The 27,490-nt window shown below is 44.7% G+C and overlaps 1 protein-coding gene across 1 annotated transcript in view; it reads right to left on the bottom strand.

The window, feature by feature from the left end:
* Positions 1-27,490, bottom strand: part of RNF19A (ring finger protein 19A, RBR E3 ubiquitin protein ligase) — an 880,338-nt gene that overhangs the window by 438,325 nt on the left and 414,523 nt on the right. Inside the window, exon 12 of the mRNA XM_044075162.1 lies at positions 23,241-23,355. Coding sequence (XP_043931097.1) covers positions 23,241-23,355 — 115 coding nt within the window. The remainder of the gene's footprint in view (positions 1-23,240; positions 23,356-27,490) is intronic.

The raw sequence follows: 27,490 nt of genomic DNA, 5'->3' as shown, positions 1-27,490 counted from the left end.
TATCTTCCCTCAGATCGAGTTTGCTGCAACTAAAAACATAAGCAACTCAACCCAATAAACTAATCCTGAAAAGACAGGACAAGGTCCGGGGGACGGACGGAGGGAATGTTGCAGAAAAATGAAGTAAAACTACTCAGATGGAACGTTATGGTGAGTACATAACTTCTTTATCTGAAGTAGTTAAATTCATTTTATCTGCAACCTGTGGGACAGAGTCCCCAGCTACTCCGATCCTGGGAGGCCCTTACGGAAGGATATTCCACAGCACCGCAGAGCCAAAGGATGCTCTACCCCTCGAAATCTGATTTAATTTGTAATGGGAAATGAAGGTATGTGAATTGGCCCAGGTCGCTGCTGCACAAATATCGTCCAAAGGCATCCTAGACCAAAAAGCAGCAGAAGTCGCCATGGACCTGGTAGAGTGAGCCTTAACAATACCAGGGGGAGATCAACCTTTGGCTTTGTAGGCATGTGAAAATACAAAGAGTGATCCATCCGGCCAAAGAAACTTTAGAAATGGCTTTTCCCATAAATGCTTTGGAAAAGGAAACAAACAAATGGTCAGTCTTGCAGAAAGACTTTGTTCTATGAAGATAAAAATGAAGTTGCCTATGAACATCTAACAAATGGAGTTTGTATTCACCTTTATTTTGGAAGTTAGGAAAGAAAACGGGCAGATTAATGGACTGCTTTATGCATGCTTCAGATGCCACTTTAGGTAAGAAGGAAGGGTTAATATGGAGGGAGACCCTATCCTTATAGAAGACCAAATAAGGAGACACTGCAGACAGTGCTTGAAGCTCAGAAACCCTCCTAGCAGATGTAATGGCGACTAGGAAAGCGGTCTTCCAGGACAAAAATTTCAAGTCCACCGAAGCTCCAGGTTCGAAAGGAGGAGCCACCAATGCCTGTAAAACAAAAGTAAGGTTCCAAGGAGGCACTGAATCCTTGACAGAAAAGTACCTTTAAGAAAAGCCTTACACAGCCTAGAGGAGGCTAAGGCCATGTTGTCTTCAACCAATGTGAAAACTGGAAATGGCTGCCAATTGTACTTTCACTGTGGAAGAACTAGGTCCTTGCTGAAAGATACCAGACAGGAAGTCCAACACCGCTGGAACAGGGGCTGTAAAGGGATCTAGTTTTCTCTGTGAGGCCCAAATGGAAAAGCGCTTCCATTTACTGCAATAAAGTTTTCTAGTGGAGTCTTTAAGAGAAGCCACCAGAATGGATTTTACCGGGGATGAAAGACCGGGAGTCCTGGCAATTAATGGAAGTGGAGCAACCAGGCTGTCAGCTTGAGGATGCCCAGATCGGGCAGACATGCCCCCAACAGATGGGAGATTAGATCCAGGCAGGGATCCAGAACCCATGGGGGAGCCAAGAGATGAGACCAAAGGAATGGGAACCAAACCTGATGAGGCCAGAATGGGACAAGTAGTTGGCAAGCTTTCTGAAGAAACTTCGGAATGAGTGACAATGGTGGATAAGCATACAGAAGCCCGGGGGGTCAAGCATGGACTAGAGTGTCTCTGGGGACTTCCCCTGGTGAGGGAATCAGAGCGAAGAATTCGCTACACTTCACGTTGGAAGGAGATGCGAAGAGATCACAGCAAGGCTGTCCCCACGCAAGGAAGATCTCCTCCGCTACTGACTGTTTCAGAGACCACTTGTAAGGCATCAGAATGGCCCAACTCAATCTATCCGCTAAAATGTTGGAGCACCCTGGGATGTGCATTGCTATCAGAAACCGACCGGTGGAAATCGCCCATTCCCACAATCTCATGGCCTCGCGACATAGAGGGTAGGATCTGGTTCCCCCCTGCTTGTTGATATACCAGACAACCGACATGCTGTCTGACTGAATTGCAATCAATCCGAGAGGGAGGACACTGTGAAAGGCTTCCAATGCTAAAAGCACTGCCCTCATCTCTAGAATATTTATGTGCAACTTGGTCTCTGACTGGGACCACGTGCCTTGGACTGTCCTTCCTGAACAGTGTCCCCCCCACCCGAGTTGGGAGGCGTCCATGGTCACTGTGGCTTGGACTGGAGAAGATGCGAAGGGGCGTCCTTTTGATATCTCCGGTGAACTTAACCACCAAAGAAGAGATGTCCTGCAGACGTGACTGATCTTGATCGGAAATTCCATGGGCAGGTCTAGCCAAGGCCATTGAACAGCCAGAGTCCATTGAAAAGCCTGCATGTGAAGGCACGCACAAGGGAGAATCGATATGGCGGCAGCCATGGAGCCCAGAGAACCTTGCTCGCCTTTGAAGACTTGGAGTTTGCTATCTGAGCTATGTGGCACCTGAGGTGTAGGATCCTGTCTGGAGTTAAGAATACCTTCATCTGCAAAGTGTCTAGCCGTGCCCCAATGAAGTCTAGAACTTGTACTGGTTGCAAATGGGATTTGTGAACACTGACTAATTCCCAGCAGATCTGCCAACCGAATGAAATAATCTCAGGCCAGACACAAGTGATGCTTGTTGGGTGCAGCGAAGAGCCAGTCTTCCAGGTATGGAAACACCTGAATACCCTGAAGCCTCAGGTGAGCTGTTACAACTGCCATTACCTTGGTGAACACCCTGGGGGCTGTGGTGAGACCAAAGGCTAGGGCTCTGAACTGAAAATGACTGGCTCCCAGCCGGAAGCGCAGAAACCTCCTGGAACTTCTGTGTATTTTGATGTGATAGTAAGCATCCAGGAGGTCTAACGAGCACATCCAGTCGCATTCTCGCAGATAAGGTAGAATGGACTGTAGGGTGACCATCCGGAATTTCTGTTTGGCTACCGACAGGTTTAATGTTGACAGGTCTAGAGTGGGCCTGAGGTCCCCCATCTTTTTTGGCACCAAAAAGAACCTTGAGTAAACACCTAATCCAGACTGATCGGGGGGAACCTGTTTGATAGCTCATTTCAGAAGCAGCTTTGAAACCTCTAGAGCTGCGGCCTCCTTGTGAGCGGGTAGAACATCCGGGAGGTGTTTTGTAATATTTGGAGGGGCAACAAATGGGATAGAGTAACCTCGGGATATTATCTGTAAAACCCAGTGATCTGTCGTAATGGACTCCCATGCCGCTGGGTGTAAGGAATTTCATACCCTGACTTCCTCCAGAGTAGGACAGTCGGGGCAACCCCACAAGGCTGCTGACCGGGTCCATCAGAAAAGGGTTCCCCTAGACCTGAAGTTCCTGGGATCCCCTCTACCTCTGGGTCGGCGTCGATCCTGTCCCCCTCTGCCTCTGGGGGAATAGTTGTCCTGAGAATCCCAGGAAAACTGAGATTTTTGGAACCACATCTTCTTCTGCCCTCTGATTCCTAGAAAAGGACTGCTGAGGGTTAGAGAAGCGGACTCAGACGGCAAAGTCTTCCCATCCTTTTCGCTCTGGAAAAGTGTGTCATGTACTGTCTTCCCAAAAGGGGAAGAACAGTCGTAGGGAGCATTGATAAACAACGCCTTGAAAGGGTCCATGAACTGACACAACCTGAGCCAGGCATGACGCCTCATGGCTATGTCTGTCCCAGTCACCCTAGCTGCTCTTTCTGTGGCATGGGAAAGGAGCCACATTGACATGTTTCACACTGACTTCAGAGTAGACATTTTCGCCGAGAAGAACTCTGTCCTGCGGCGATAAAGACTCTGGGGGTGACTCAGCGAATTCCGAAGCAAGGTCTTGCTGAAACCGAATCACATGTGCCAAATAATTCAGCTCACGGATAGAATAGGTCGCTGAGGAGTAGACACGTTTCCCAAACCTATCCACCGACCTGGACTCCTTGTCTGGAGGGTGGACTGAAGAACTCTCCTGTGCTAGTTCCTTCTTTGTAGCCGCTGCAACCAACATAGCATCAACTGGGGCTCCTTTTGACCAGAGTTGTCTGTCGGAAGGGGGAGATAAAACCTTGTCAGGGTGTTTGGGGATGGGCTCTACGGTGTCAGGTTCCTTCCATGCCCTCATGGTGATGAGGTCCACCAAAAGCGTCCGCTGTTGGGGACACCCATGAAGTAGATGGGCCCGTGCCAAAGGCCTCCAGGAACACTGACTCATCCCCAGAAGGTTTTGGGGCTGACCAACCTCCCCTCTGGCGGAGGATCTCCATAACTTCTCCGAAGGAGACGTCTTCGGGAGGTGACCTGGGGGAACCTTCTCCATCTAAGTCAGTGTCCGTAGTGAGGGACTCGGGTGAGTCCAAGTGCCTCCTTTTGCACTTGCGCTTACGGTGACCCTCTTCAGTGGGACTTTCAGAAGGGGATCCATGAGTCGCAGGATTTTCCTCAGGAAAATTAACCTGAGGATCCTCTGGCATGGGCCGTCCCTGAGACAGGATGAAGGGAGTCGTCGCCAAATCCAGGGGGGCCTGTGGTATCCGAGGGGATGGGCTGGGGTCTCAATCCCTGGGAGAGAACCTTCTCCACCACTTTGAAGGCCGAGGGAGAAGCCCTCCCTGGATCCGAAGCAGGGACCAGAGCCGAAGCCAGAGTAGCCTGAGGTCTGAGGGAACGGATCGGATCCGAAAAGGTCGGAGCCAAAGAATCCATTCCCTCGGGTCCAACTCTTTGGCCGCAGCTCCGACAGTCACTCTGATCCGAACAAGTCGGATCCGAGGAACTCAAGGTAACAGCCGGAGTCGAGTTTGGAGGAACCGTCAGCGCCGAGCTACCAGCTCCGAAAAACCTTGGATCCAAGAGCCCCGAAGCATGGATCGGGGAAGGAGAGATGGGGCGGAAAAGAGGCATGGAGTTCCCCCCTCCAGAGGGAGACGTTCCTGGCAAGACTCCCATCTGAATTTGGGTCTGAATAAATCTCCGCATCATCCTGTCCATATCCATGTCTGATAGGTTCCGAGTCGACCTCAAAGAGGCCACCAACTCGGATCTGGCTGGTCTGCACAGTGGGGAGGAAGGCCTCGGGTCCGAATGTTCCAACGGCTGCGGTGAGAAACAAGGAGACCGGAGCCGTGAAGAAACAGGCCTCATGGTCTTAATGGGGGGCTGAGAAAGAGCTGACTGTCTGGGGATCTTTTACGATGCCTGTCCTTTTTCTCCCTTTCCTCTCTGCACCTTTCTTTTTCTTTATCTTTCTTTTTCCTGGTCAGCCACACTGACTGAAGATTTGTTCTTAGAAAACCTATCGCCAGAAGAAGAGGGAGGTTGAGTCCCTGTCTGGGTGGGAGGTGGTACACTAGAGACAGAGCCCGAGGCAGATTCCAGCATGGCAGCAGGGAGAAGGCCTTCGGCAACAAGCTTGGCCTTACGATCCCTCAGGGCCCTAGGGTTAAAACCAGAACAGACAGCACCATTCAGTGGACAAATGTGCCACTCCCAAGAAAATTACACACAGAGTGTGACCATCGGCCGGGGAGAGCCTATGGCCACACACTGTACATTTTTTAAAGACAGGCTTCGGCTGGTCAGCCATAGTCCTGCACTCAAAGGTACAAACACTACCTCTCTAAAACCACACACAACACAGGTAGGGGAAGGGCAGGACTACCTACTCTATACAAAACTTTTTTTTTTTGAATACCGACGACCAAGCGAGATACTACACAAGGGGAGGAAGGGAAAAAAGTTTACTCAAGCACACCTAGATACCAGAAAAAAATATCACTTACTATCCCTGAGCTCAGAGCAAAGGAGGCCATGATGTACACTACTGGCACGGCAAACGAGATCTGAGAGAAGACAGGAGATAGTAGGGCATTATGGATAAGGGGAAGATCTGGGAGCCTGGAGCAGATGCTAGAAAAAAAGTTGCCGGCTCGGATCTGATACGGATCCATTTACCCACAGGTTGCAGATAAAATGAAGTTAACTACTTCAGATTAGTAACTTAGCTCTAAGACAGAAAGAATGCTAAAAAATAGGCAAACTATAGGAGGGAGGGAAATGCCACAAAATTAATAACTCTCAAAAAACAGTCTGAAAGAGAAAATCCAAAGAGTTCACCAAAAACGCTTGAGAGCTAGCAATCCACGTCTGAAATCTACTGGCAACAAATGAGATCCGAGGTATGTTAGGTTGGTGGGACATTATGGGTTAATGGAAGAGCTTGAGAGTTCTAGGATCTGATGATCTGGAAGAGTAGGCAGAGTCAGATCACAGCCTCAAATGTGACTCCATCAAGTTGAGGGATGAATTAAAATGACTTCAGATTGCCATTTGTAAGTAAAGGAATTTCTGTTCTTATCAGTATTTCTATGAAACTTTTCATGATAAACTGCATGTTTTACAGTAAAGTAATTTTAGCTCTTATATGTGATTGAGACAAAGGAAAACAGGTTCCTTTTCTTTCTTCAGTACTAAGAAATGCAGGCCTTACAATGCAAAACAAAAGAAAAAGAAAAAAATGCTAGACAAAAGCATGTTTAACTTAACAGGCTGTAATCTTGGGTTGTTGATGTAAGTGATGGGGTGCAAAAGTACACAGATCTTGATATAGGTACAGCTATGTTTTCTCTTACTTTTGTACGAGTGAATGCCTGGAGTAAGACCCTCGGCTTAATCTAACAAGTTTTAAGTGGAAACAAGTATGAGAACGCCAAACAGAATAAGACTTCCTTTAGCAATAAATGTTTCAGCTTGTCTTTAGAAGTGTGCAGCTGCGGGCTACATTTCTCTCTTACATTTCCATGAAGACAAGCTGATTATACGGCAATAAAAAAAGCCAGGGCACTGTTTCTGCAAGGCTAAAAGTTGATGTTTTCTGAAAGCATACAAACATCTTTTCACATCTGGAGGTGAATTAAATATTAAAAGAGAAGAGATACCAATTAGCAAATGCAGAACCATTGGCAAAGTACAGTTGTGTACACTTACCACAAATGTAGATGTTTGGGTTTATTCACTGTTGCAGTCATCACCTGTGGGTTATCCCTGCTGTGGTAGCCTTCGGTCGGCCCAAATACCAGAGTCAATGTTTTTGTGTGCCAGCTGCCATCGCCTGTAGTCTGATGTCATGTCATCAGTGCTACAAAGCAAGGCAGCCGATGTCATTACATCAGTTTTTCTTGCCCTAACCCATCAGAAGCAAAAAGGGAAAAGGAAAGGTGGTCCAGGTGGCTAAAAGTCACCTTGGGAAGTTTATGTCCCCCTAGGGGAAGATGTTAAATGAGGGATGGAGAGAGGGAAACCAAGACTGCAACAGTGAATACACTCGAACATCTACATTTATGGTAAATGTACACAACTGTACTATGTTTGTGTTTCACTGTTGCAGTCATCACCTGTGGGAGGATTCCCAAAGCTGAGGAAAGTGGTGGAAGGATAGGTTGAGCCCTAGGTGTGGGTAAGAAGGCCCTGCAGAACTGCAGAGGCAAACCCTGCCCTAGACTTAGAAAAGAGAGGTAGGTGGTAATGCTTTGTAAAGGTATGCACAGAGGTCCAGGTGGCCGCTTCCAAGATGCCCCTGGTAGGCACCCCTCTGAGAAAGGCAGTGGAAGTGGAGGTTACACTAGTGGAGTGGGAAAGTACAGTTGTGTACACTTACCATAAATGTAGATGTTCCAAGTGTATTCACTGTTGCAGTCATCACACTTGGGGTTATCTGCCTGCAGGTAGCCCTCAGTTAGCCTTAATACCAGAGTCTTGCGATTTCTGCGTCGGATGTTGTCGCCTCCTCCATGACGTCAGGTTGTCAGGGGTATAAAACATGCAGCCAATGCCATTACATCAGTTTTTCTTGCTCCAGATGTCAGGAGCCCCCAAAATAGGAAATAATTACATGGTGTGCAACACCTCCAGTAAAAAGTAAATGCCATTGCCATAAGATATGGCCAAAAAGAGGATAGGTGGAAAGAATAGACAAGTCAGGGGGCTGGAGGGAGGGTAACCAGGACTGCAACAGTGAATACACTCGAACATCTACATTTATGGTAGGTATACACAACTGTACTATGTTCTTCATGTTTCACTGTTGCAGTCATCACACTTGGGTTGATTCCCAAAGCTGAGGAAGGGTGGAGGCAGTCAAGAAGTATTGGGGTGGGCTAGCAAGGCCTTGTAAGACTGCTGTGGCAAATCCAGCTCTGGATTTAGAAAAAATAGGTAAGTGGTAATGGTTGGTGAAGGTGTGTACAGAACTCCAGGTTGCAGCTTCTAGGATGTCGCTGGTAGGGACTCCCCTGAGGAATGCTGCAGAGGTTGAGGTAGCCCTAGTGGAATGAGTTCTGATCCCCTGTGGGGTAGGGCATAAATGATGGGTTAGTCCTGAGGGAAACCCTGTCGGCATGGAAAATAATGAAGGGTTCCACAGCCATTAGTGCCTATAACTTCGTCTTGCTGAAGTAATGGCTAGAAGTAAGGCTGCTTTCCAAGAGAGGAATTTTACCTCTGCTGTAGCAGCAGGCTCAAAAGGGGGAAGCGTGAGCTTCTCTAGTACAAAGTTAAGGTCCCAGGCAGGGGTGGGAACTCTCCTTGGGGGCCTTAAATTGTTAGCCCTCTCAGGAACTGTTTGATGACAGGGTGAGAATAAAAGAGGTGGCTCAGTATTGTAGTGAGCTGAGACAGCAGATGCATGAATTTTAACTGGTAAGGATAGGCCTTTGTGGAGTAGCTCTGCTAGGTAATCTAGGATTTGAGGTAAGGTGGGCACAGCTGTGTCCTTTCCTTGAGACTGGCTCCAAGAACAATATATTTTCCACTTTTCTGAATAGGATTTCCTAGTACTAGGCCTTCTGGCGTCAAGGATGATGTCCAGCATCTGTTTGCTGAGGGTTGCTGGTGGTGTATTCAGGGGATAAGCCAGGTTGCAAGGTTCAGGATTTGCAGCTGCGGATGCAAAATCTGTCCCTACTGCTGGGACAGCAGGGAGTGTGTGTCTGATGTAGGTGCAAGGATGACACTGCTGTCAGACTGCATAGGAGTGGGTACCAGTGCTGGCGTGGCCAGTCTGGGGCAATAAGGACTGTCCTTGGCCTGTCATGTTTGATCTTAAGTAGTACTTTTGAGAGGAGAGGTAGCGGGGGAAGGCATAAATTGAGAGGTTTTCCCATGTAAAGGATAGGGCATCCACTTTCCACGCTTGGCTGCGGGGATTTCTGGTGCAAATGTTGCTCAACTGATAGTTTTGGTGGGAGGCAAAGAAGTCCACCTCTGGAGTCTCCCACCTGTGGATTAGAAGTTTGAATGAGTTGGGTTCCAGCTTCCACTCGTGTGGGTCCAGTAGATTTCTGCTTAAGTCATCTGACAGTGAATTTTGTTTGCCTGGCAGGAATTGAGCTTGCAGGTGCATTTGGTTGCTCAGGGATGTGTTCCACAGAGCCATGGTTAACTTGCATAAAGGGTAGGAATGAGTTCCCTCCCTGCTTGTTTATGTACCACGTAACTGTGTTGTCTTGTCTATCAGTTGTTGTCCTGGAAGGATAAGGTATTTGAAGGCTGTCAGAACATCCTGTACAGCTAACATTTCTTTTTGATTGACATGCAGGGGAATTTGTTCTGGGCTCCATTTGCCTTGAATGCATTTGCCGGCCATGTGAGCCCCCCACGCATAGTCTGATGCATCTGTTGTCAGGATTTGGGTGGCGAATGCCTCTGCCCACCAAAGGAACTCTGCCCTTAGACAAGGAATGATAGGAATCGGTGTTTCCAGGTCCTGAAAATGTTGACACCAGAGACTTTTTAAGTACCACTGAAGTTTCCTCATATGCAGTTTTGCATATGGAATTAGTAGAATGCATGAGGCCATGAACCCTAGGGCTTGCAATATTTTTCTTGCAGATAGCTAGGTTATGATGGTCATTAGTTTGAAGTAGTTTGTCAAATAAGCCTGTTTTTCTGGAGTGAGGAATGCCATATGGGAAGTTGTGTTCAAGCTTGCTCCCAGGAATACAATCTTTTAGTTGGGCACCGGTTGTGATTTCTTTTCGTTGATGGTGTACTCGGGAAGTCAGAAGTCTCTCTACAAATGACAGGTGCTGCAGTAGCAATTCCTGACTGTCCACCTGAATCAGGCAATCTGCCTGCAGCATGCAATGGCTGGAGCCAGGCACTTTGTGAATACCCTGGGCACAGTACATAAGCCAAAGGGAAGTGGAAAGAACTGATAGAGCCTGCTTTGAAACTTAGATATTTCCTGCAAGATTCCCTTATGGGGATGTGCAGATATGCTTCTTTTAAGTCTAGGGTGATTAGCCAGGCGTCCTTGGTTAGCATAGGGAGAAGGTGTTGCAAAGTCAACATTTTGAATTTTGGGACCACTAGGAAGCTGTTGAGAATTGACAGATCTAAGATAGGGTGCCAAGAGCTCTCTTTTCTGGGCACCAGGAATAGTCTGGAGTAGAAACCCTGTCCCCTTTGCTCTATTGGCACAGGTTGAATAGCCCTGCTACTGCGAAGAGAAAGTACTTACTTTTGAGCCTCTGCCCACTGGTTTGGAGGAAGTTCTGGCAACCCGTTTTGGGTTGGCAGTGAGTGGAAGTAGAATCTGTATCCCTGGGATACAATGTTTAGGACCCATCTGCCCTGGGTAATGGACATCAGTTGTGTGTATGCAGGGCGAGTTTTCCTCCTAGGGGTGCAAGCACATGGGCTTTGCTGGGAAGGAAGACAGACAAGTCATTGTGAACTTTTTCCATAAGGGGGTGGCTTACCACTCCCTATTTTAGAGGAGGGAGCACTCCATTTTTTAGATCTCTGCATACCCTGAGACTGTACTCTTTCTGGCCTGTTGCCCCTGGGTTTGGACTGAGAATGCCTGGGAGGGACTGGAAAGGACCAGTTTTTAGAAGGCCAATGCTGCACCTGTAAGAAATCTAACAGTTTGAATAGATTTAGCTTTTTCCTCCATCTTTTTAAGAGCAACTTCTGCTTTTGTGCCAAACAACCTTTCCTGGTTTAATGGAGCATCTAGTAATTTTGCTATGACATGGTCTGGCAAGATTTGCTCCTTCAGCCAAGCATGCCTTCTCAGTACAGACCCAGTGACAGCAGCCCTGCAAGATGCATCTAAGGCATCAAAACAACAGTGCAAAGTATGTTTACTAACTTGGTTTGCAGAATGCATTAACTGTTGTAAATCTTTATTTTCTGTACAATCTGGAAGCAACAACATTTTTTGTTTAATTAGTTCCATAATATGCTGCTGGTACTTCAACATGTGAAACAGGCAATTCAAAGCAGTGATGGCAAGAGTTGCAGAGGTATACACCTTCTTACCCCATCTGTCTAAAGCTCTAGAATCCCTGTCCGAAGCGGTAGGGTTTTTGGCTGTAGTAGCCTTAATGTCTTTAGGTCCCTGGGAAATAGTCCCTGGATCCGCAGTGGGATTCTTAAAGAGAAATTTGTCAGAGTCAGGTACTCTGTAGTACCTGTCAGGTTTTCTAGGAGTTGGTGGTCAAGTATCAGGAGTAAGACTGGATTCCATGAAGACATTTACAATGTCCAGGACAGGGGGTATAGCTATAGGCCTGTGCTGAGGCAAGTCTAAAAATTCTCAGTCTCTCTTTCTGGACTGAGGGTAGTCCTGGCATTCCCAGTGGAAATGCTCTCTTAAAGTATGCAAGGTTTCACCAAAAGAAAAGTCCTCTGGAGAGGAGGCAGAGGGTATGGAATCCTCCGCATCTGAATCCTCATAGGTAGATAAGGGTATGTTCTGGTAATCAGAGGGATCAGAGTCATCGGACTCATGGTCTGTAGAATTCAAAGGAAAATCAATTTGGTCTCTTTTAGAGGGGGAAGGCTTGCTTCCCCTAATTAAGTTTATAAGGTCTTCAGCCATTCTAAGCATTTGTTTCTGTGGCAAGAGAGCTTGAGAATGTGCTTTGGTCCACGGTTTTCTAGGCGTAGTGTGAATTCTGGGCCTGAGAAACTCAGTATTTTTAGTAAAAAATGAAGCTGTCGGTTTAATGCGAACATTAGAAGGTCGGAATACACCCCCAGAAGCCGGTGCCTGCACAGTGCCTCCAGACCCATCCAAGGTAGAGACATCAGCAGGTTCCATAGTCAAAGCAGCATCTCGCGGTATACCGGACTCCAAATGGGTCTCAGCAGAAGCCTGCGAATCTGTAGAGGTGAGTATCAGGGGCTGTGAAAGCGCCTCATTGACTACCAGCGAACTGGTGACTAGCTTACGGAAGCATCGCCTGCAGTTTTGGAACTATGCGGTCTGTCTTTATCCTTACGTTTTTTTGGAAGATCGACAGTCAGATGGCTTATGGAAGCCATTTCAGAAAACGGAGAACGAGTGTGAAAGAATTTAGCGACAAAGATAGCCCAACGACAAATAGTTTGGGCGTTAAACAAGGCACAAAGCCTACAGCAAGGAACGTCATGGTCTGGGCCTAAACAGATGATGCAGTAAGAATGAAAATCTCTGTGGTATTTGCTTTCCACAGACAAGACAATTGTTAACTTTTTTTGACATCGGCTAGAGCAAGAAAAAAGGATCTCCAATGGGGTACTTAGCTTTAGAAGACTTCAGGTTTGAAACTCGAAAAACGAATATTTCAGGAAGCGGCCGACTGGCACTTGCAAACTGCTTCTGCTTCGGGCTCCCACACTGCAAGAAAAGCTGATGTAATGGCGTTGGCTGCATGTTTTACACCCCTGACGACCTGACATCATGGAAGAGGCAACAGCATCAGACGCAGAAATCCCAAGACTCTGGTATTCGGGCCGACTGAGGGCTACCTGCAGGCAGATGACCCCAAGTGTGATGACTGCAACAGTGAAACACAAAGAACATCGGATAGACTTAGGGGTGGGTTTCCGATGTAGTCTGTAGCAGAAATGGATACAGTATGAAATCCATTTGGAAATGGTTTGTTTGGAGATGGGCTTCCCCTTTGCCCCTGGAGTAAAGCTTACAAGTAGCTGGTTTGTTTTTCTGAATGGCTTAGTGTGGTCCAGATAGTATCTGAGTTGTCTGTGCACGTCTAGTGAGTGTAGAATCCTTTTCCCTTGTTTTGGGGGTTGGGAAAGAAGGTAGGAAAGTGCATGGCCTGGTTAAGGGTCACATCAGATACTACCTTGGGCATAAAGGAGGGGTTAAGCCCTCAGGAAGACTGTCTGCATGGAAAATGATGAAGGGCTCGACAGCCATAAGAGCGTGAAGTTCTGAAACCTTTCTGGCTGAGGTGATAGCTAGGAGGAAGACAGTCTTCCATGAAAGGTATTTCCATTCTGTAGAAGCAGCAGGTTTGAAAGGAAGTAAGGTTAGTTTTTCTAGCACATAATTCAGGTCCCAGGGTGGCATGGGAGGGCTTCTGGGAGGTCTGATATTAGAAGCCCCTCTGAGGAATTGCTTAATCAAAAGGATGAGAGAAGAGGGGTGGGTCTAAATTATAATGGGCAGAAATGGCACAGGTATGAATTTTAATACAGGAGGAAAAGAGGCCACTATTGAGCAACTCTGCTAGGTAATCCAGGATGAGAGGGATGGAAGGTTGGGAGGTACTGTCCCCTTTGGATCATTTCCAGGAGCAGAATCATTTCCATTTTCCTGCATATGATTTTCTCGTGCTGGGCCTTCTGGCCTTTGTGATTATGTCTAGGACCTGGTTGCTTAACAGGTATTCCTTGGTTAGCTTTTAGTGTATAAGCCATGCTGAAAGGTTGAGAATCTGTAGGTCTGTGTGCAGTACCTTCCCCCTCTCCTGGGTCAAGGGGTCTGAGATCAGGGGAGGCTGTAAGGTCAGGCTGCGTAATAAAGGGTACCAATGCTATCTGGGCCAATCTGGAGCAATGAGGATGACCTTTGGTCTCTCCTCTCTTATTTTGATCAGAACCTTGGGAATAAGGGGTAGAGGAGGGTACGCGTACACAAAGAGGGAGTTCCAGGGGAAGGTCTAGGCATCCACCTTCCATGCAAGGAGGTGATACTCCCTGATAAGAGAACTTTTGCAGCTGGTGGATGAGGTGTGAGGCAAAGAGATCCACTTCTGGAGTCCCCCACCCCTGAGTGATTTGCAGAAAGTTTTCCCTGTGGAGCGGCCATTCGTGGGGGGTCCAGTAAGTTTCTGCTTAGGTGGTCTGCCAGTGTGTTGTTGACCCTTGGTAGGTATTGGGCAATTAGGTGTAGCCCCATGGAGGTGGCTGTAAGCCAGAGACTCATGGCTAGCCTGCAAAGGGGGTAAGATTGGGTGCCCCCCATGCTTGTTGATATACCACATCACTGTGATGTTGTCTGTTTTTTTTATAAGTAGAACCCCTGGCCTGAGATGGGGGTTGGAAGGAAGTCAGAGCCTTTTGCACTGGCATAATTTCTGACTGATGTGCAAGTGAAGTTGCTGGGCATTCCAAAGGCCTTGGGTGCACCTGCCTGCTAGGTGAGTGCCCCGAGCAATGTCTGAGGTATCAGTGGTGATGGTCTGGCTGGAAGGGCGGAGGATGAAGGGAAAACCCTTGTTCATGGCACAGGTCTCTGCCCACCAGAGAAATTCAGCCCTTATACATGGGATCAGAGGGAGGGTGGTTTCTAGGGACTGAGTGTGCTGACACAAAGGCCAAGTACCACTGAAGTTTTCTCATGTGAAGCCTGGTGAGAGGGACAAAGAAGAATGCAAGATGTCATGTATCCCAGTACTTGCAGGAACTTCCTTGCAGTGAGGTGACTTCTGGAAGCCAGCTGGGTGAAGTAGAGAGGCAGGAAGCTCTGCGTTTCTGGGGATAAGAAGGCCATTTGGGATGCTGTGTGAAGCATAGTTCCCAGGAAACTAATTTTCCTGGTGGGGTTTTGTTTTGATTTCTTCTCATTGATGGTGAATCCCAGGGAAGCTAGGAGTGATTTGACTAAGAGAAGGTCTTGCAGCAACTTTTCTTTGCATTCTGCCTGAATGAGGCAGTTGTCCAGGCAAGGATAAATATGTATACTTCTCTGTCTGCAGAATTCTACAGCCAGGGCCAAGCATTTGGTGAATACTCTGGGAGCAGTAGATAAGCCAAAGGGCAGCACAGAGAACTGAAAGTGTTATGAACCTGCTCTGAAGCTCAGGAATTTTCTGCATGATTCCCTGGATTGGGATGGGGAGGTAGGCATCTTTTAGGTCTAGTGTAACTAGCCAGGCATTTTTTGTTAGCATAGGCAGGAGCTGCTGTAAAGTTAGCATTTTGAATTTGGGGACCACCAGGGAGGAGTTCAGTTTGGATAGATCCAGGATGGGGCGCCAAGTGCCCTCTTTTCTGGGAGCAAGGAATAGCCTGGAATAAAAATATTTTTTTGTTTGATCTTGCGGGACAGGTTCTACTGCCCCCTGGTATACGAGAGATTGGACCTGTTTCAATGCCTCTGCCCAATGGTTTGGGGAGAGGTTTGGATACCCTCTTAGAATTGGGAATTCGCTGAAAGAGAATTTGCTTCCCTGAGAAATTATTTTGAAGACCCACTGGTCCCTGGTTATAGAAACCCAATTGTCTCTGAAGTGGGTCAGCCTTCCTCCTAACTTTTGATGAGTGAAGGGAGAGCAGAGGGGGAGGGACAGTCATTGTGAGTGCGTGCCATAGAAGGGGGACAGTCATTGTGAGTGCTTGACATAGAAGTGGGGCTTAGAACTCCCTGCCTTAGGAGATGGAAGTGATCCACTGTTCGCTTCTTTGCTGGCCCTGGGATAGGGGCCTGGATGGCCTGTCCCTGTGGGGCTTACCTTAGTCCTGTCTGCTAGGTGCAGGGAAGGCCCAGTGCTTAGAAGGAAAGTTCCTGCTGAATCTGGGAGTTTGAACTTGAAAAAAATCTTTTACTGTTTGTATAGATTTTGCTTTGTCTTCCATTTTTTTAAACACTTCTGCTTTTACCCCAAACAGGAGCTCCTTATCTAGGGGAGCATCAAAAAGTTTAGACTTGACATTATCAGGGAGAGGATGCTCCTTCAGCCATGCATGTCTCCTAATACCAGATCCTGCTACTGCTGCCCTGCTAGAGACTTCTAGGGCATCATAGCCACATTGTAATAAGTGTTTGGCCACTTGACAAGCAGAGTGCAGTAAATCTGCAAGCTCTTTGCAGTTGGCACAGTCAGGAGATGTAGCAATCTTCTGTTTTAATTGTTCCAAAGTGTGTTGTTGATATTTTAACATATGGAACTGACACTTGAGTGTTCTGACAGCTAAGGTAGCAGAGGTGTATACTTTCTTACCCCATCTGTCCAGAGCTCTAGAGACTTTGTCAGAAGGAAGAGGATTCTTGGCAGAACTAGTCTTAGCTCCTTTGAGTCCCTGTGTAATGACCTCAGGGTCTGCAGCAGGATTCCTGTACAGGTATTTGTGAGAATCCGGTACTCTGTAGTACCTATCAGGTTTACTTGGGGCAGGAGGTAGGGCATCTGGGGCTAAGCTGGACTCACGGAAAACATCATCCACCACTTCTAAAATAGGTGGGATGGCCAGGGGTCTGTGTTGGGGCAGGTCCAGAAACTCTCCAAGTCGTTTCTTAGACTGTATGAAGTCTTGAGGTCCCCATTGAAAATGTTCCCGAAGGGAATAAAGGGTTTCCCCAAATGAGAGGTCCTCTGGCGGGAAGGCAGAAGGGATGGATTCCTCTGCATCTGAATCCGCAGACAGTTGAGGGATGTTGTTCCTCTTCCAAAGCAGAATAATAAAATTCCTCAGACTCTTGGACTGTCAATTTCTGGAGAAGGATGCCTTTTCCTTTTAGGAGCATGGGCCTGAGTACCTTGGAAAAGGGAGATGAGATCCTCTGCCATTTTAAGAATTTGTGCTTGGGGTGGGGGAGCAGTAGCAAGATGGTGGCAGATTTCTTAGGCGTGGCCTGACTTCTAGGCCTGAGAGAATCCTTTGGTCTCTGAGAAGCGGTAGTCAGAAGCGGAGACATCATTTTTTGTCTATAATCGGTTGTGGGAAAGGTCTCCTCAGAAGCCAGTCCCTGCGTTGTGGCTCCGGACCCAACCGAGGCAGAGACAGCCAAGGGCTTGGAAGACTAAGTAGATTTCTGCGGCATACTGGACTCTGAAAGGGTCTTGGCAGAGGCCTGCGCAGATAACGAGTCGGGCATCAGGGGCTGCAAAAGCCCCTCACTGAATTCCGGATAACTTGACGACTTGCTTAGCTGTAATGTCGGAAGGCTTAGTCTTGTGTGGTCTGTCTCTACCTTTATCTCTGCGATTTTTCAGAATGTCAACAGATTGTAGGCTGACTGATGCCATATCGGAATTCGAAGACGGAACACAAAAATATTTGTCGACAAAAAGAGCTCTATGGCAAATGGTTCTCGCATTAAAGAGGGCACAGAACCGGCAAAGAGGGACATCGCAGTCTGGGCCTAAACAAGTGATGCAGTTAAGAATGAAAGTCTCCGTGTGGGATCTGCTTTTCACAGGCGTGACAATTGTTAACTTTTTCGGACATCGGTTAGTGCAAGAAAAAAGGGTCCCCAATGGGGTACTTAGCTTTAGACATTTTCTGCTGAAATTCAACTTCTGGTAGCAACCGACTGGCACTCGTGCGAACTGGTTCTGCTACGGGCTCCATAGCAAGAAAGACTGATGTAATGACATCGGCTGCCTTGTTTTATGGCACTGACTACATAACGTCAGACTACAGGCGACGGCAGCAGGCACACACACACTGACTCTGGTATTCGGGCCGACCGAGGGCTACCACAGCAGGGATAACACACAGGTGATGACTGGAACAGTGAAACACTAACATCATGCACCTTACCAAGGACAACCTCAACTCTAGGATGTTTAGGGACTGTGGTAGCAGCTGTCCATCTGGGACAACTGTTCTTATTGGGAGGATTAAACTTCATTATTTGAAGATGTATATAATTTCGGTCTGTGTTTATATTAAGTTAACTGGTTAGTGAGGTGTCCTGAGGGTTTTTATTAAAACAAAAAGTCCGGTACAATGCGACATAGCAGCCAATGTTAAGAAAAATAAATGTATAAAGGATCAACCTGCCAAACATGTAATGGATGCGTCTATCACAAAAGCTAGAAATAAGACAGTTAAAGCTCTCATATATAATAAATTTGAATAACGACTTATAATGATGATGGTCTCTACACAAAGGAAAGAATAATTATATTAAAAAAGCAAAAGTGTAAATAGCAATGCTACAGGCGACATTTCAGAATGGATATCCAGCAGAATATTGGAGACAAAGGAAAAGAAGTGTACTTCTATTAATTTCGATAGGAGATCCAACAGTAAGAAATTATTTCACAGGAACATGTGCATTTAACTGAGAACTCATGACACACATTCAGTAACTATTTCAGATAACAGACCAATAATTACAAAGATAAAAATGCAAGATAATGAAATAGAGGAGACACTGGTGCTTCCTCCCCCTTCTGTTAAAAACGAGGAGGATTTAAGGAACGGCTAGTGTAAATAATTTGGGGTCATTTGGGAAGACAGAAAGCACTTCAGAAGTTACAGCTAGTGAGATTAAAAATGAAAGTACAGTTTAAAAAAATAGGGTAGAAATAAAAGAAAAACATATATGGTTAAGTAACAAGAATTTAGAGGGGCTTACAAAGGCTGGAAGCATTACAGAATAAGGGGAATCTCTCAGACCAAGAAGAGGTGCAATCGCAGAGTGTCAGAGAAAATAAGGGGGTACCTGTATAATATGAAAGTTTAGAAAGATTGCTGTTAAGCAACTTTTTTTTTTTATAACCTCTGAGCACAAAAACTTTTGTCACAATGACTTAGGCAACAGAAAGAAGAAAGGGTTGCTGCCAAACTTAGGGAGCCTATAACAAGAAAAAGAACCAGAGATCCCTGTACAGGTATTACAGATATTTCAAAAAAATTATGTAAATCTGTAAAAAGCAGATAAGTGGGGGAATCAAGAAAAAGCACAAATGGAAAATATTTATGGAATAATTAAATATGCCAAGGTTAGAGGTAGATGAGGCTCAACAATCAAGATAGGAGACGAGATAAAAATTATTTTGTATAACCAATCTGCAGGAAACTCTTCAGGAATGGATGGTATTTCGGTGGAAGTTTGGAACCTAAGACGGAAGGAAAGGAAGTGAAAGATCTGGAAGATTTTAAGAGTATTTTAAAATGGGGGTAAGCACCAAGATCCTGAAAGAAAGCTGTGGTGGCTGTGACAACTAAATATGCTAAAGACCCATTAGATCCAGCTTCATACAGCCCCATTTCAATTTTAAACCATGATTATAAAGTGTGTATGTCTATAATGGCTAAAAGAATGGCAGATGTGTTGCCAAAATTGAAACTATCAGTGTGGTTTTGTGCAGGAGGCAAACATTTGATAACATGAATTCAACAACGATGATCCAGAGGGAAACAGAATTATGACAGTTCAGCTGCTGTGGGTCTTGATGCAGAGAAAGCATCTGACAGAGTAAGCTGGGATTTTAGGAGTAGGACAATGGAAGCATTTGCATTTCCTGATGCAGTAAGTTTAATTAGGAGGCTACATGAGAGACGAAGTAAAAATCCAAGTGGGAAGGTTCCTCTCTGAGAAGTTGTTTCTGAACAGAGGAACGAGGCAGAGGTGTCCTTTTTAACATTTATTTGCATTACATTTATATTCACTGGAAAAGAAAATATGGGACTTAAACAATCAAGAATACAATTGGTATGGTATTCAAGGAAAGATGGTTTTATTTGCAAATGTTATTTTGTGCCCAATGAAACAAGAAAACAGGATTTCAGTGTTGTTGAACCATTTTGAGACGGTTCTGTTTATTTTCCCCGGATGATAACATTAATGAAGATAAAACAAAGGCTTCAACAATACCCATATTTATGTGGACTTGATAAAATGTAGTATTTAGGATCATGGATTAAGACACTTTATAGCAGCCAGATTTGTGGGAAGAGATTAAACAAAAAAAATACAAAGATTAAGAAACTGGAAGCTCTTGCCTATGGATGTAGACAGCAAGATACAATCAATAAAATGTGTTTAGCTACTTAGTTTTATACACAAGTCAGACATTTTTTTTTGTTTTATCAACCATAGAAATTGTGGACAGTAATAAGAGTTGAAGGATTTTATATGGGAGGGTAAGAGTCAAGTGGGATAAGTTGATTCTTCTAGTGGAACAAAGTTGTTTACGGTTACCTGATTTGAAGGGATATTTCAGAGCTGCACAGTTAAGGCTGTTATACATAACATAAGCAGAAAGCTATAATTTAAAATTGAAAGGTACGACTGTGAAGCGGGGGGGGGGGGTTCAAGAAATAAGAGAATGGCATTTTGGACACAGATCCTTAAGAATAACAGTCAGAGTATTACATTCACATAGCATCAGTACGTACAGTAAGAACAGCCAACATGGGAATGGAGAAAGACGATTCTGCCAATAGGCATGACTGCAATGAGGGGTAAAGAGAATAGGCAAGCATGGGGCTGGAATTTACTGGAGGAAGCTGTCAAAAGAGCCAAGGTATTAGGACCAAATAATAAGACAGGGAAAAGCAAAAGAATGGGAGGAGGTAAAGACATTTGGACTGCCTTCCCTATCAAGGATTAGTAGAATACAAACAATGTAAAAGGGACAGGGAATTCCAAGTGAAAGATCTGCACTGATTCCGCTTTTAGTTGAATCGAGAGCAGAAGCTGCTGTTAAATGGATAATTAGTAGGGCATATAAAATACTGTATGATAACTACAGGAATCAGAAGGTATCAGAAAAAAATGACAGATTAGATAAGCAATTCACAGAGAAACAATAGGATGACATGAGTTGGCAGACTTTAAAAATTCCCTACAGGGTACTCTGCTGGGAATACTGAGTAAGTAGGAACTAGAGCATTAATATATAGTATTTTAAATACTATTTTAAATACTACTTGTTTATACATGCACTATAAGGAATTTACATGTCTTACCAAGTTTTTAACAATATATATATATGTAACAAAATGTTTCTTTAAAAATTATTAGTAATTCAATATGACTTTTTGGCGCCTAATTAAGTTTATAAGGGTTGTCTTAAGTGATAATCTTGGTTCTGATGAAGTCTGAGGGATTCAGATGAAAGCGCTTAACCACTATTGATTTATGGAGTGTATTGTGTCGTGTCAATAAACTTGTGCTTTTACTGGTCTTGGAGTTTCTACACTTTTTGAAAGGATTTCCTGAGTATTTTCGCCCTGTTCGAGCCGAGGACTTGATTTCTGCTGCATAATTTTGTGGTTTGGTTGTTTGGTGCATTTCTTACGTAGTTGTGAAACAATGTAAAAGGGACAGGGAATTCCAAGTGAAAGATCTGCACTGATTCCGCTTTTAGTTGAATCTAGAGCAGAAGCTGCTGTTAAATGGATAATTAGTAGGGCATATAAAATACTGTTTGATAACTACAGGAATCAGAAGGTATCAGAAAAAAATGACAGATTAGATAAGCAATTCACAGAGAAACAATAGGATGACATGAGTTGGAAGACTTTAAAAATTCCCTACAGGGTACTCTGCTGGGAATACTGAGCAAGTAACTGAGTGCAACTTATAAACAGCGATCTGGCATCTAGGTCCAAGGAAGTCTTGTTCCACTGCATTCGGCATTCATCAGACCTAACATGGAGTACAATGCTCCCTTTAATATGTACCTACCCAGGCATATCCAACAATTAAAATGTCCAAAGAGGTTCCTCACTAAAAAATAGAGGGTGTAAGTAACATGTTCTACGCAGACTGTCTCAAAAACCTATCCCTGTATTCTGTCTCCTACAGGCTCTTGAGGGGAGATGTATGCCTGGCATACAAGGCATTGTCAGACCCCACTCTGATGAACCTCCTGCATATCCGCAAAGCAGCACCAGAATTACCCATTCTATTCTACAGACTTAAACCTTGCCTGTGATATAAACAGGATCTGCTGGTAAGACAGGTATGTATCCCAGAGACTACCCCTTCTCTGGAACAGGCCCCCTATCCATGTAAAGCAGAGTTTCTCCCTAATCCAGTTCAATAACTTGGACAACTAGATGGAGAACAGGAAATTCATCCCTGGTTTGGCACCTATATATTCAATGGATACAGGCAGCCTGTAAATGGTTCATCTCCCACGGCACTGCATCTAAATATTTCACCTCCCAAGACACTGGTTATACTTATATCAAGGGTACCAGAACTTGACAGAGATTTGGTATGCATGGCCAGGATTAAAAAGGTCCTTGTTGTCATTAGCCTAGTAAACACCTAAGAACCTAAATGACAGAGCTGGGATATAGCATTGGAATTGCTTAGAAATAGTAAAGCCTTGCTAAGCTTAATTCTGGTGGCTGCCAAAAAGGAATTACTAAAAAATCTTAGATCTATGAATAGAAAACAGCAAATTTACCCCAGGACCACCCCATGTACTACTAATGGACAGAAGCAGCTCCTAAACGCCTTCTCCCATGCATGGATCCCCTCCTATTATCTATGGTATGATCCTAGTTATTTTCATTAGAGGTAATATATAATTATCACCCATGGAATAGATGAAACCGATCTATACCAAATGGGATTGGTTATTTTGAACCCAAAAAGGGTAACTGGATAGGCTTAAAATGGCCCAAAAGAGCAGCCTACCTGGTACTTGCCTATGAATCTATGGCACCAAACATACAATGGGCTAGTGTTGGCACAAAATGGGGAAGCCGGTGTAGAACTTGACACTGGCATCAGACTGTGTTCTGAATGGGTGGGTTTTCACAGCTGCATGCCATAGGCAGCAAAAAAGGTTTAATGATACAAATAAAAAGACAGCACACACTAAACAACTTTCTGCATTCCAGTGCCTGGACTAGTCCTGTAATCCCAAGCATGAAGTTTCAACATCTTCCACTTGACCATCAAAATCCCTCCTGAGCCTTGTAAGAGTCCTCAATTTTAAGTGCTAACAATAAGTACCACATGTGGGACCTGACCTAATCCTTGGGGTAGGATGAAAGATGGTGAGCTCTGGTCACTCAGCGGAAGGTTTTCACTAAAAGTCCAACTATTGCAGGCTCTTGGTAATCTGTCAAACAGGAGGAACAGCATGTTATTGGGTATCAAATGCAGCAACATTTCATGATGAACATAGGAGCAATACTGAAAGTGTGAGCAGGGTTAAAATAATGATGAATGTAGAGGTAGGCACTTGCATTTTCTACACCACAGCTTGACATTATGATATGCAAGGTACATGTAGCACTACTGAGCAAATGAGACAAATGAAGGGTTAAAACAGCTGATAACTGGGACAGTAGAGAGAAAATTTCAACAGTTAAACATGAAGACTTTCAATACTAGACCTTGGTTCAAACATATCCAGTAGAAATGGCATTAAGAAGGTTAATGTTTCAATATGTAAAAGTAACAACTTACCTACAGTAACTGCTGCTACAACAGGAGAAACAATAACAGACAATGTAACACCACCAGCAATTGCAAGATTCCTTTTGTGTTTGGAAATATCCTTTCCTTCGTAACGACTATGAATCTAGAAAACAATTAAATACTTTCAACAACACAAACATGAAAATATACCAAAGTCTAACAACTAGCAGTTTATATTTTAAATGAAAAATCCAATTTTTTCTTACCGAACTGCCTCATATAACAAGGGATCTTATAACCAGCTTTATGAAAGATAGATTCTCAGATTTTAACAATTAGTAAGACAATTTTCAGTCAAACAATCACAGTCAGAATACCAGAACTCTGGAAAAGTATAGCTTGCGTTACTTCTAACTACAGAAATCAGAGTACACCCATTGTTGCAGTCCTCGTCAATGGCATACACTGACAGCAAGCAGAGATGTTGGCTAGACTTTTAGAGCTGTAGTTTCCCCATGGACTTGTCTGACCAACCCCACTTGGGCATCAGAAATTTTGTGGTATTAACAGAGGTAACTGGCCAATGTTATCTTTACAGCCTTCTGCTCTGGATGTACAGAGTCTGTCCCAGGCTCCAAAGCACAAATGGTCCGAGAAAAACTTAGAGAAACAGAGACAGAGAGGACTTGGGGTGGGACATGACAAGAAGCCCCACACACAAGGTCCTAATCTCACTCATTGGGATTCATGCAAGTTCAAAGCAGGAGGGAGCTTGGTAAAGAGATGAGACAGAAAGTGAGGAACAAGGTACAGGGTACTCACTCCAAATCCAGGATGCCCAAGAAAGGTGAGAAATGGGATGGTGAGAAGAAACACTGACTGTAACAGCAACTCTACGTGAACATCTACAATTACTGTAAATTGCTTTCACAGCGGTGTTATGTTCACTGCTGCAGACCTCATCAATGGAACGACTCCTAGGGAACTAGCCTACTGGATGTATGGACATGGTTAGGCTCTAAGTTAGAAGACTTGCAGTTTAGCAAAAGCATCCCGAAAATAATGTCTTGAAAAAATGTGGATTAAAGACAAAATGGCAATTTACAAAATTGATGGATATCAACACCTCCCCCCATGGAATGCTGTGGCGACTGCTGATGCTCTAGCTGATTGGGTTATTACATTTTCCCGTACTGGCTTTCCAAAGGCAGAAAAGCAACAGCAGATATAATGTACAAACCACAGATAATGTTTGTTTATTTTCAGGTTTCCCTTCCCTGTCTTTTACACAGGACACAAACAGTTATTTGTATATTTTAACATGGTTTGTCTCGTCTAAATATCTCTGTTGCCTATGCATACGTAAAGAATACAACGTCCCTTCCTCCACTGTTCTGAGGTTTACGGAAAAACAGTGGGAGGTAAATGGCATAGTTTAGGCATGAAAAAAGGAACTGGTGTTAAGGGAAGTCCTGTCTTTGTGAAACCGCGGTGACCTTTTGCTCTCCTCCAAGGAACTGGTGTTAAGGGAAGTCTTGTCTTTATGAAACCGCAGTGACCTTTTGCTCTCCTCCAGGACTAAAAGAGCTAAGTCTCTGTTACTAGATATTTCCATCATTTTCAATTTTAAAAAAAGCTCTTTCAACCTCATGAGGGTGTTCTTCAAGAGTCACAGAATCTTGCGGGGAACTCAACAAAATATTGCAGCAGTTACCTCAGTCATACCAGAAGGGAAGAAGCAATTTATGAAGTGCAGACTAAGGGATCCTTTAAACCTCTAAATAATTATCCTACGTGTGTTGCTAATCCTCCAGGATGCAGCAACAAGATAGTCTCCCTAGTAGATGCAATCAATATTTCTACCAATCTCTATCCAAGCCTTTGGAGGTGGACATGTAAGTAAGCTAACATGCCCACCAGGGTCAAACACTAAGGATCAGCATTGCACTGTAATAATAGCAGATTTCTGACCAGTCTTCTGTGTTTTCGCAAAGAGAAAGTACTTACCCTATCCTTGTGGAATGTGGTGTAGGGAGGCAGGCCATGAGGGCCTGTAACTCTGACACTCTCCTAGCGGAAGTAATGGCCACCAGCAGGACAGTCTTCCATGTACACATTTGGAGCGTAGCAGTGCTAGCTGGCTAAGATGGGGCCAGTGTTAGTTTTTCCAGAATGAAGTTTAAGTCCCAGGGTGGTGGGATGGGTTTTCTAGGTGGTCTGATGTGTAAGATCCTTCTCAGGAAAAGTTTTACATACATCCTGGATAGCAAAGGGGGATCTAGATATAGGCAACATGAAATGGCTGAAAGGTGGACTTTCCCTGAAGAGTAGGAAAGGCCATCCTTAATGAGTTTACAAACACAGGCAAGGACTAGGGCTGGGTCTGTTGGCCGGGTTCCCTGTCCTTATTCTGACACCATTTGGAAAGTCTCTCCCATTTTGATAAATATGATTTCCTAGTAGCAGGTTTCCTGGCCTTCCTCAAGAATGTAAGTACTTCCTCTGAGAAATGGTGTCTAAAAGGGATTAGAAGTTCATCACCCAGAGGGTTACGCCTCATCTATTGGGGAGGGTGAATTAGAGTTCCCTTTTGTTGTGTGAGTTGGTCCACCTTCTGAGGTAACTTGTGGTGATCACCCTTGCCTAATGAGAGAAGTAGCGGAACCAGTGTTGCCTTGGCCAGTAGGGAGTCACCAGCAAGATTTTTGGTTGGTCTTTTTTGATTTTCAGTAGGACCTTTTGGATTAGTGGGATGGGTGGAATAGTGTATAGAAACAGTCCCTTCCAAAGAATGCTGAAGGCATCCACTCTCCAGGCAAATAGAGAGTGATCCTTGGTGCAGAATTTGCTCAATTGTCTGTTCTGGGGGGAAGCAAAGAGATCCACTTGGTGTGCCTCACAGGTAGACAATGTCTAGAAAGGTCTCCCTGTTCAACATCTACTCGTGCTGTAGAGGAGAATGTTCTGCTGAGAATATCTTCTCTTTTGTCGTCCTGAGAGGGGATGCATGAGGTCTGCAGGGTTAAGTTGTGCCTGGGAGTGAGGACCCAAATTTGTATAGTTATCCTGCATAGGAGGTAAGCTCTGTTCCCTCATTTGTTGAGATACCACATTACTGTGGTGTTGTCTGTGAATACCTGAAGGGGGTCAGGTTGGAGAAGAGGAAGAAATGTCTCCAGGGCCAGAAGAACTGTACTCATTTCCCTTATATTGATATGCTTCTTTTGAAGGGTAGGATTCCATGCCTCCTGTACCTTGAAACCTTGGAAGGTGTCTCAGACCCTAGGCCTGATGCATATGTATGCATAATTTGGGTTGGGGAGGGGATCTGAAGTGGTAGTCCCAGGTTGTGAAGGATTTGCTAACTCCACCACATTAGTTCTGTTTTGAGGCAGGGCAGAATGGGAATTTGTTGCTCTAGGGAGTGTTGGTGTTGTGACCACATGTTTTTCACTTACCACTTGAACTTTGGCATATGCATTCTTGCTAGGGGAAGCATAGGTATGGTGGCTGCCATTACACACAGGAGTTGCAGGAATTGTCTTATCTAAGGAGCTAGTAAAAGGTTTTTGAAGAAACTGGAGAGTGACAGGACTTGGTCCTGGGGATGGAAAGTCCGCATCAGGTCTGTCCTGATCCTGCAGCCCAGACAGATTTTTTTGTTGCTGCGGGAGTAAGGAGGATTTAAGTTGAGGGTGAAACCCAGGTTTTGCAGATTGGTGAACCTGAGATGATTTTGAAGGAGGTCTTCTGCTTCTGCTAAAAGGAGAACGTCATCTAGGTAGGGATAGATTTGGACACCTTTGGTCCTGCAAGTAAGCAATGGCTGGGGCTAGGCATTTTGTGAATACCCTGGGTGCAGGAGACAAACCAATGCTGTAAATTGAAAATGAGAGCAGGGTCCAGTAAAATGTAAGAATTTTCTGTTGGAGGGTTTTATGGGAATATGGAGATAAGCCTCCTTTAGATCTAGAGTGGCCAAATAGACCTGGGCTGGGATTAAAGGGAGAAGAGTTTGAAGGGATAGCCACCTGAATGATGATACTTTTAGGAATTTGTTTAGGAAGGATAAATCCAGTAAAGGTCTCCAAGGTCCATCTTTTTGAGTACCAGAAAAAGTCTAGAGCAAAGCCCTTTTCCTTCCTGCACTGGAGGGACAGGTTCCATCGTTCCTAATCTTAGGAGGTCTATAGCTATATATATCTATATATATATCTATATCTATATATATATATATATATATATATATATATATATATATATGTATAGATACACACACACATTTTGAATGATAGCCA

This window comes from Protopterus annectens, chromosome 6.part0 (genome assembly GCF_019279795.1).
Source record: "Protopterus annectens isolate FY-2018-M chromosome 6.part0, PAN1.0, whole genome shotgun sequence".
Taxonomy (NCBI): domain Eukaryota; kingdom Metazoa; phylum Chordata; order Ceratodontiformes; family Protopteridae; genus Protopterus; species Protopterus annectens.
This window is presented reverse-complemented; position numbering and strand designations above follow the sequence as displayed.